This window comes from Anser brachyrhynchus, assembly GCF_964034855.1.
Source record: "Anser brachyrhynchus genome assembly, chromosome: 3".
Classification (NCBI taxonomy): Eukaryota; Metazoa; Chordata; class Aves; order Anseriformes; family Anatidae; genus Anser; species Anser brachyrhynchus.
In genome coordinates this window covers 66,196,509-66,206,905 of record NC_137696.1, presented here as the reverse complement: position 1 = coordinate 66,206,905, position 10,397 = coordinate 66,196,509, and the positions used below count along the sequence as shown (strand labels likewise).

Below are 10,397 nucleotides of genomic sequence, written 5' to 3'. Positions count from 1 at the left end.
ATAATGGGGATATTTCAGGGCAAATATTTCCGTTTATGTAACTTCAGAATCCCCCCCACAGTGACAGGAAAAAAACAATTGCTTTCTTATCACAAGGTTAGGAAACTGTAAAACTATTTATCAGTCCCAAAGAACAATAGCCATGAGTTCTTTTGTTGAACCATATTTTGACGATATATTTTGTGGCATATATTATAGATGTGAAGTTAAAAAAAAATCCCTGAGAACTACCTTCATCTTTTCCTGTCTGCCTCCAGAAAAAGCCATAAAAATAAATCCTTTTCACAGATGCTGCCCCTTGAACAGCCTTACCCTCCCCAAAAAGGAAGAACACTTGAAGTTGAACCTGATTTCAACAAAAGTTTTCATTCCAGCTACTTGCTCTTTTCAGTGCAGATGCACATTCAGCAGTATTACTCTTTTCCAGACCCTGTCCTCCTCTCATTAATAATTACATGCAAGTAATGAATAATCCAGTAAAGCCTGTGGAATCAGATTTCCACAAAGTTCATGTGTGCAACAGAAGGACAAAGTATGGGATGTAGCAGTGATGTACTGTGATCAGCATGAGCTACGGCTCAAGTAATGAAATGGGACTATGAACTCTCTGTGCACGCATACAGTTTACTAATGCAGTACTCATTGTTGTGAGAAGAAAATGGTTGGCAGAAAGTTTGTTAACTCTTTCTATCTTTTAAAAAAAGGAAACTACAAAACCAGATATGAATATTTATTAGCCTTTGAACAGGTACTTGTTACCAGCCTCTCAAAAAAGCCTTTCAAGTCTTACAAGAAGACTTTTTTTTTTTTTAAAGCACACAAGCCTTTCTTGCTTATGTCATGTCTGCAGCAACTTTAAAAATATCTTTCAGATTCAAATCATACGTAGAATTCGAGCCTTGGAGCAATACTACAAATAGAGTCTACATCCATTGCCTTTTCTGCAAGATAAAAACATACTAAGAAAATCGCTTTAAGAACAGTTTCTGTGTGGAAATCCAGGATATTCTGAAATGCTTAGCACATTTGGGAGTATGTATCTTATGTTATTGTACAGTATATTTGCAGAGATCTTAGAAACACTTTTAACTTACAATCCAGAAATCACTTGGTGCTTATTTGCATCATATTCGTATTTTTTTTTCCATAAGTCATAGTGGTGCATGCAGGTAGTTAGAAAGTTTACAATTGCCGTAAGGTAACCATATGATTACCACATCCTTTGAGAGTCCAGCACAGAATCTGTGGAAGGCGACAAAAAGCCAGCAAACTTATTCAGTTATCACAACAGCAAAGATTTTTCTTCCATCGGAGTTGAAATGCCATAGCTTGTCCTTTTTCTGAACCCCTAGAATGGTCTCACCATATTTTGTACGGGCACTTAAAACTTGATATATGCACCTTTTGCACTTTTGAGTAGTGGCACTTGGTTGGCTGTTCTGAACTATTACTTGGAGGTGCTTGGAAATACCCATCTCACTTGTCTGGGCTGGGGAGCAGGACTTCGGTTAGAGATAGGGTGAGAAATGGGTAAAAATAACCTGCCCTCAACAAAAATCTTTATGATGCGGAATGTTTTTCTGGACTGTGTGACCAGGAAATAAATAAGATAATTTAGGAAGAGTAGGATAGAATATGTGCTGATGTTATTTTCAGGAAGGCTTCCAGCTTGATGTTCTGAGAAATTATGTTTTGGAATGAAAATGAGATAATTCTGTCATGTGACATTAGAAATTTATCATAAATTGTCCTTTGCATTTCTTGAAACAGACTTCATAAGGAAGTAAGTTTTGCAAAGATTGCTCAGAACTGAAATTCAGAGCTGATTGTTCAGAGTTTGGTGGTGTTGTGGATCTTTCTTGGGAGTTTGCAGTAGCTGACCATTTTGCCTGTCTACCTGGCTGCCTCGCTGCCCTCTGCACTGTCTGAACTCCTTGTTACTCAGTGCCTGGCAGTTAAGTTAAGCTATCATGAGTCTGGCATTCTGAAGAAAAGATGGGTTGTGGTTTCCAGGGTAAGCACAGGGTGAAAGTATGAGGCTACCACAGCAAGAGACTAGGAGAGAAACACAGAAAGAAAAAGTAGCAGGAAGAGGACTTCTGAGACACAGTGAAGAGTTATATACTCACTGCAGTACCACTCCTTTGAAAAAGCCCCGTGGGTTCAGTTGCCATTTTGATCATACAGGGTAAAAAGAGGAAGGTTGCTGCAGTGGAAAGGCGGTACAGCCAGAGGTATCAAGGAATCGAATGGAGACCATAGAGGGTAGCAGCTATAAGCAAAGAATTTTTAAATACAAGCAGTGAGATAATGAGTCTGGGTGGGTTGCCCTGAGCAGCTAGCTGGTGAGAACCCAAATTCTTAAACGTCATGTGACAGCATCTTGTGCATACTCTTCCTCTCCCCCTGAAGTGGGTTCACATAGGAAGGTTTTGGTAGCGGTGGGCTTCAGGGGTGGCCTCTGTGAGAAGAATCCAGCAGCTGCCCCATGTTAGGTAAGGGCCAGTTTCAGATGGCTACAAAGTGACCTGCTGCTGGCCAGAGCTGAGCCAATAACTGATTTTGTTTGTGCCTTTGGGAGAGCAGATTTAAGAACAGGAAAAAACAACAAACAAACAAACAAGCAAAAACTGCTGCACAACAGCAGCTGGGAGAGCAAAGAGTGAGAACCAGCCCTGCAGACCCGCAGGTCAGTGCAGCAGGAGGGCAGGAGGAGCTCCAGGCAGGCAGCAGCAGTTCCCCTGCGGCCTGTGGAGAGGCCCCTGGTGGAGCAGGCTGTCCCCCTGCAGCCCACGGGTCCCACACGGAGCAGATCTCCACGCTGCAGCCCGTGGAGGAGCCCCCGGTGGAGCAGGTGGATGTGGCCTGGAGGAGGCTGCGGCCCATGGAGAGCCCCCGCAGGAGCAGGCCCCGGGCCGGAGCTGCAGCCCGTGGAGAGGAGCCCACGCAGGAGCAGGGGGTCTGGGGGGAGCTGCCGCCCGTGGGGGACCCGTGCTGTGCGGGGGGAGGAGGTGGAAGAGGGCGGTTGGGGGGAAGGTGTTGGTAGTTTTTTTTTTTTTAGTTTCTCACTGCTGTAATTTGTTAGTAACAGGTAATAAATTAGATTAATCTCCCTGTGCTGAGTCCATTTTGCCTGTGATGATAATTGTTGAGTGATCTTCCTGTCCTTATCTCAACCCTTGAGCCCTTTCCATTGTATTTTCTCTCCCTTTCCTTTTGAGGAGGGGGAGTGAGAGAGCGGTTGTGGTGGAGCTCGGCTGCCCGGCTGGGTAAAACCACCACAACTCGTTGTAGGAAACTGGACAGAATGGTAGAGCAGGTGGAATGCCAACAGTGTGCTGCGCCCACATGAATGCTGAGTTGGTGTTAACAGGCTGTATAGTGGAGTGGACTTTCAAACTGGATCGTATATTTTCTTTAATTATTATATACATATACCTACTGTGCTATACCAACATTGCAACACAGAGTTCAGTGCCAACGAACACCTCCCCTCTATGTAGGTAACAGGTTTGTTGCCTTGCAACTGGTCTAGGAAATCTGTTTTTACATATTTGACTTCCAGGGACTATAATTTCCTTGTGATTATGACCTCTGCTGTAACAGGGATCTTTCAGATGTGCATACTTCCATCTCCTGGAGAGAAAATACATGGCATGTACCCAACAACCCTAACGCGCCTTTTGGCTGACTTCTTGTGTCCGTGACGATACTGAGGGAGGGAATGGTTTATTGTTGCCCTCAGTACAAAAACTCCTTAGATCAGTGGCAATACTTCGCGGTGATCACGTAAACCTTGCAGGCTGCCAGCGTGAGGAACGGGCAGCGTTGTTCCTGACAGCCCTGCGCTTGGTAGCTCTGGGTGCGGGGAGTAAGCGCAGCCCCCCCCCGCCTTCTGGTTACTTTCCGTCAGGCACCGCCGCGGGCAGCCGCCGTCCCCGCGCGCGCCGGGGTCCTCGGCCGCTATAAGAGCGTGAGGCGGAAGCCCCGCCCCCTCTTCGGCGTGCGGCTGTCGGCGGCGGCGGGTGAGCGTGGCGGTGGCGGGGCCTGCCGGGCTCCATCCCCGCGGCCGGCCGGGCATCGCGGCGGGGGGGCGCCGGGCGGGGGCTGCGGGGGGGCCGCCGGCACTCACCGCGCCGGTCTGTGTCTGTATTTGCAGCAGGAAGCCGGGCGGGAGCGGCACCCACCGAGAGGGCCATGGCCGAGGAAGGGTGAGCGGGGATGGGGCTTGGGGGGGTGGGAGAGGGGGGAAGGGGACGGACGGAGGCGGGGGGCTGCCTGGGCCTGAGCGCCCCGTGTCGCGCCGCTCCGCCTCGGCCGGCTGCTGGGGCCGCTGCACACGCGGCCCCCGGCGTGCTGCCGCCACTCCCTTTCTGCGGGCGGGCGCTCGGTGTGAGCTCCTGCTGGCGGGGAGGCTCTGCACGCCGTTTTCCTTCCCCTTTGTAAGGGGCGCGTAAGCTGGCAGGCGCCCCGATGGGGTTTCTTGAGATTTGTCTCAACTGCTTCTGTTTCACACTTTCTTGCTCTGATTTAGCTCCTCGGTTTGCTCTTCTGCTGTAATTTTTTAATGGTTGGATACTTGCAGGTGAACGGGAAGCTTCTGCTTAGAGGTGTGAAGATTTTGGCATGGACAGAGCAATAATGTCTGTCTTCTGTTTAGCATTACTGCTGGAGGTGTAATGGACGTTAACACCGCCCTCCAAGAAGTGCTGAAGACCGCACTTATCCACGATGGCCTGGCTCGTGGTATTCGTGAAGCAGCTAAAGCCTTGGACAAGTAAGTGTCTAGTATTTCCTGTCTAATTTGTGGTGAATAGCAAAACTGGGTGGGGTATATTGTGAAGAAGTATGCTAAATACATACAGTGCGTTTTTAGTACAGATTTTTGTAGTTGAATGTTTTAGCATAACCATGCTTTTTCTGGTAGTGTTTTTTTTTCAATGCTTTTAACTGTGACCTTAAAATGCTGACACAAAACTCAATGACTCGAGGATGGCAGCATTTAGTATACTAGATTCAGTCTTTTTGCAGTCCCAGGGCCGTCAAATTTTCATGTAGATTGATTTTGTGAAGACAGTGGATTGGCTATGTGAAGCTATGGAAATCTGAGGCTTACTGTTGTGTTTTAGGAAATGATAATCTCCTAAACCTTGATAAAAATTTGATCTGGGAGGCCTAGCACATATGTCAGACTTAAACTGGAACACTTGCTTTAGCTCTTATAAAAAAGATCTTGCCTTTATTTTTTTCAGCTTCACTTTATTTGTTGTAGCTGAAAATAATTGCTTTGGTACTATATCAAAACAATTTTAAACCTGTCATTCATGTGCCAGTTGTAGAATACAGTTATGGTTTCTGGTAACATGAAGTAGGCCACCTATCTGCATAGGCACAAACTTTTAACAATAGCCTTAATGTTGAAGTAAAGCTACAGTGTTTGAGTGATGACTCCACAAATTGTCGGATACCCCTTCACTCCTGTTATGAGTGATAACAGTGGTCTGACAAACCTGTATGCGAAAAGCTCCAAGATAAGGTACTGAATGAGAGAAATTGAACTTACTGGCTGAAAAATAGTTGGTAACTTATGTAATGTGAGTTCAGAGGATGATGGATGTGCACGGCTTAAGTGTGTTTGTGTGTGATGGTTCTTGCCTGGAAGCTGTTTCTGAAACATTCTGGTGAAGTTTGTTGTGAAGAAGGCTGTAGAGAACATAGGATTTGTTTGCTGTGGTCAAATTAAATTAAGCATAGAAGACCTATACAGCTCTCTTTGTTGTCAGGTATCCCTTTGATATTCTTAACATTGTACTGCAGTATACAAAGATCCTAATTAGAATTGGGGCCCTGTCATAACAGCTTCTTTGGACGTAAGTAGAAAAGATTGTTCTGAAGAGCTTATAACAATTTGACATAGAAATTCATTTTTTTAATAATTGTAATGTTGAATTACTGCAATATGAGGTAAAGAGCAAAAATCAACTTGTGACTTTGTTGCTTTCTACTAAAGATACCAGTTGTTTGTGACCTAGTGTTTTTCCAGTCATTACACCTTTTTTCAGTGATTGAGATTTAATTTAGTGGGGTTTCTAAAAGCTTCTGAAACTGGAATAGAATCTGATAATAAAGCTAACAATCCGTAAGTAGTGTGTTGTGTTTGAGAAACAATAAGTGCTTGTAATTATATCAAAAACACTTTCAGTATTTCAAAAGAAGTATATCAAGACTAAAAAAATACTACAAATGCACGTGTTGTTCTGTTTGTCATGGTTTTGATTACTAAAGAAGGCTTGGTCAGCATTTGAAGTTACATTTGTCTGTTTTCTTTTTCTTCAGGCGCCAAGCCCATCTTTGTGTCCTGGCTTCAAATTGTGATGAACCCATGTACGTGAAGCTAGTTGAAGCACTCTGTGCAGAACACCAGATCAACCTGATAAAGGTGAGTGTACAAAATTCAGACAAGTCTGGAACGGTTACTGTGCTAGCAATCTAAGCTACTCGTTTCATATAAAGAGCTGAACCTTGAAACACTGTGCTGTAATTCTGTATATGGCTTATCTGAGCGATTTCTGAAAGCAGCAGTGACTTCTCAGTTCTGTGTGGTTCTCATACAAGCAACGCTAAAACCACAGATATAAAAATGGCTAAGGATGTGTATCATGTATCTTAGAAAGCTGAAGTGAGCTTTTGTCCTGTATGCTAAGATAGGGAATTCATTAGTTAGTGGTCACGGAGTGTTGGAAGTCTTCACGGGACTTCATCTTCAAATTAGAGAACATAGGAGCTGTACAGTGATGAGACTTTGGCTCCCTCTACTGATACTTGTGAGGAAAGCAGCCATATGTTACCCAATACTTCTGAGAGTACAGCAGCTTTTCTGTTGAACCCAGTTATGTTAGAAATTACTAGTGCTAATGTGTTGCAATATTTTATGCAGGTTGATGACAACAAAAAGCTGGGCGAATGGGTAGGACTCTGCAAGATCGACAGAGAAGGAAAGCCTCGCAAAGTCGTGGGCTGCAGCTGTGTGGTTGTTAAAGTAAGTTGATACTTGCTTATTTCTTCTGCAAGTGAGCGTATAAGGAAATGTAAGGATGCTCTTGTGGCCTCTTGCCAAGAAGCACTAAGGAGAACATACTAGAAAAGAATCTTAAGAGTAAAATCCAGTTAATAATGTCTGCTCAACTTGAAAGTGTTTTGCAGAGTGTATTTTAAAATAATGCTGGTAAAGTAAAGCCACAGTACGAGCCTTGAAGACTTTGTTGTCTTTGAGGTCCCAAGAGATGGCTACATCTTCACCATACGCAGTAATGGCTTTTGCATGTATTTACATACTTGTTACTGTTTCACATTCTGATTTTGACTTGCTTTAAGCAGAAATGAAAAGCCTGCATGGATCTGTGCTAATGGTTATGCTTAGATAAAGTAGAATAGTCCTTGAATAACTAAGGGAAAGCAGCTGGTAGATCTGATTTCTCTTGAGATTACTTTTTTGGAAGGGTGTATTTGGGGAGTGCCTTGAGAAATGCTGTCAGAATCAGTTGTCCTGTTGTCCTTTTAAAAGTGGGATATAAACTCTGGAATGGGTCTGTATGTTAATAATGGGTTATTCTGTGTTACAGGACTATGGCAAGGAATCTCAGGCCAAAGATGTCATCGAAGAGTACTTCAAGTGCAAGAAATGAAAAATAAATTTTGAGCCTGATGAGAGAGTGTGTGTGTTTAATGTGTGGGTTTAATGGGTCTGTGGAATAATTCTTTGGATTGTAAAGGATAACATCAGATTTAAGAACTTCACAGGTCTTGGAATAGTTCTCAAATATTTTAACTGTTTCCTAAAAAGGTGGTGGGAATCCCTGCAACTCCTGTTCCATGGTGCTTCCTTTACTATTCCTAACATGAAGGTTAGCTGTGTAGGGAACTTGTCACAGCTTCTGGATTGCATAAGTGCAGACAGTTGATTATGATCTTTGCTTGCACCTGGTCTGACAGTGCTTAGGCCTCTACTTCTGCAGGGGTTCCAGACTAATGTGTGTGTGGGTAAGTCTGAAGTACTGCTGCATCTGTGATGAAAATTTGGCTCCCTCTACTGAAACAAGTGAGGAGAACTGCCTTAATTGTTACCCAAATCTTCTGAGATGTTGCAGGAATTCTTTAAATACATCTTAATTTATTCAGGAGACTGACTTGCCACTAGGTGTATTTTCCTTCCCTCAGTTTTGAAGCAAATAATGGGTGGATTACTTTGGTGTAAGTAGTATTGCCATGCACTTGTGATTGTGTGAGAGTTCTTGGCAGTAAGGGTAGCCAAATTTGAGATCACTGCTCAAACAAGGCAGTGCTTAACTGACTTGTCCAGTGGCTTGATTTCACTGACAGTGGTAAGGGTACAGAACTCATTTGTCAATTTTCTGTTTTTTGGAAATGAGGCAGGATTGGAACAGGTTTAAGATCACCTCTCTCCTGCAAGTTTTGCATGTCTTGCATTTTCTGCAAAGTAGAGCAGCTCTTAAGTAGGCTCGAGGATTTGCTCTGTTACACTGGTGAGTAGGGCATGACTATAGTGATGATGTGGGGCTGGGCACCTGTACACATGAGGAGGCTGGAATGCATATCTACTTCTCAGGCTCTTGAACTTAAATTTTCATTATTGCTTGTCACACTTTTTTCTTTGTATCCCCAGCCATTTGTGTAGTAAAGAGGCAGGCATCTCTAAATGTTGGGCTCAGCAAGCAGATTGACTTTCCTGCAGCTCTCACTAAAGCTCAGAAGGTTTATCTTGTGTGGTGCTTTGCTTTTTTTATTTTTGCCATGACACTCTTGGACACCTTCCCAGTAGCCAGATCTGGGTGACCTGATTTCTGAGAGGTTTCTGTGGTAGCCTTTCAAGTATTATTTCATGTTCCAAGACTGGATAAAAGTAAGAACCATGTTTATTGCTTAACTTAGGTACTTTCACTCTGGTCTGCAACTTTGCAGTAAAGGTGTTAAACACAACTTCATAACACTTGCATGAATGTTAATCATGTTGCAAGTGGAGGTATAAATTGGGTAAATTGGTAACAAGTTACAGTTGGTATGAACAAGTGTATGATGAATATTTCCAATTACTATTCTGAGCTTTTTGCATATAGCTGAAATTACGAAATTCTGTTGTAGGTAAGAGCCTTGGTTGCAGATCTCACTGGATTACTAAAGGCTTCTAAACAATATAACTTGTATGAATGTGCCTTTCTAAGTGGAGTGTGAAGACTGCAAAACTTTGTCAGTTTGGTTTGGCTAATAAGCCTTGAGTATATCACTTGTATATAGGCACATGCCAAAGTAGACTTCCTTTTGTCTTAAGGGACTGCATCTTCCATGGATTTGGGTTTCTTTTTGAAAATACATAAACTACTTAGGCATCCTTGTCCTTAGCATTTTTATAATGTTCCCAGCTATATGCTTGAGAAAACTATATGAAACAGTAGTGCTGGTGGCAGTCTATATTTATGGTTTGCTTTGCCTTGGTCCTGTGCTCCATCATAGCTAAATCTACAGTGGGATTTGGGATCCCAAACTGGAGCTTGGTACCTGGGTTCAATAGCCTGTCTGCAGCAGAGGTTGAAAGTTGTTGATGCTTCTGTACCAGAATATATATAGGAATAGTAAATCCTGTCCAGTCCTTATATCTTTGGACTGGGAGCAACTAATTTGCAATTCAGTAAGCTCCTCTGGGTTAGTGGGTGAAGATTCATCAACAAGATAAAATCCCCAGACTTGCAAGCTCAAATCTGAGGAAGTTTTTGAGCCTGTGTAAGCTAATTGAACACTTCCAGATGTTTGTGTTTTGGCTAAAACATGATGCTTTTTTAACATTATGCACGAGAATGAAAGGGAATGATGCCTAATTCAGATGGACTTTGCCCTAGACTACAAAGGGACTTTTTAAACAAGTAAGTCATGTACAAATATTTACCTTCTGCACATATACGATCACATGAGGTTCGTCTAACCTGCTTAAGGTTCTGGAGCTTTTTGGTAAAATTGTGGTTTCAGCATGGGCAAATGATAGATGCTAAAATTTATCTGGTTATGCCCTTCTGAGTGAAACTTAATGCACTGGAGGCCAACTCAACACTAAACTTCTGTTTGTACAACTTTTCTTAAAAATCAGTGGTGTCTTTCAATGTGAAGCACATGCACCAATCCATGTTGAAGCTTTGGATGGGACTATTTCTTAATTTGGTTTTAGAGGAGAGAAGTTGAAGGATCGCACTGGGAGAAGAAACAGGAAGTGTCCAGGTGAATTGTAATGCTGAAATGATTGATCTTGAAGAACTGTATCTGAGAAGTTAAATAAAGGTGATAACCTTTTCCTTTAATAAAATTACGTAGAGGTTGTCTGAATGTTACTT

At 43.1% G+C, this 10,397-nt stretch overlaps 1 protein-coding gene across 2 annotated transcripts; it reads left to right on the top strand.

Moving 5' to 3' along the window:
- Nucleotides 1–3,926: 3,926 nt before the first annotated feature.
- RPS12 (ribosomal protein S12) lies at nucleotides 3,927–7,705 on the top strand. 2 transcript variants are annotated; one of them, XM_080584412.1, is made up of 6 exons: nucleotides 3,927–4,025; nucleotides 4,160–4,211; nucleotides 4,661–4,777; nucleotides 6,337–6,439; nucleotides 6,938–7,039; nucleotides 7,623–7,705. In XM_080584412.1, the coding sequence occupies exons 2-6, from the start codon at nucleotides 4,198–4,200 to the stop codon at nucleotides 7,683–7,685; spliced, it is 399 nt and encodes a 132-aa protein (XP_080440538.1). In that variant the 5' UTR covers nucleotides 3,927–4,025; nucleotides 4,160–4,197; the 3' UTR covers nucleotides 7,686–7,705. The 2 variants fall into 2 exon arrangements, with proteins under 2 accessions (XP_080440538.1, XP_080440539.1); XM_080584413.1 differs by having other exon boundaries at nucleotides 3,995–4,025; nucleotides 4,586–4,777.
- The last annotated feature ends 2,692 nt before the right edge of the window (nucleotides 7,706–10,397 follow it).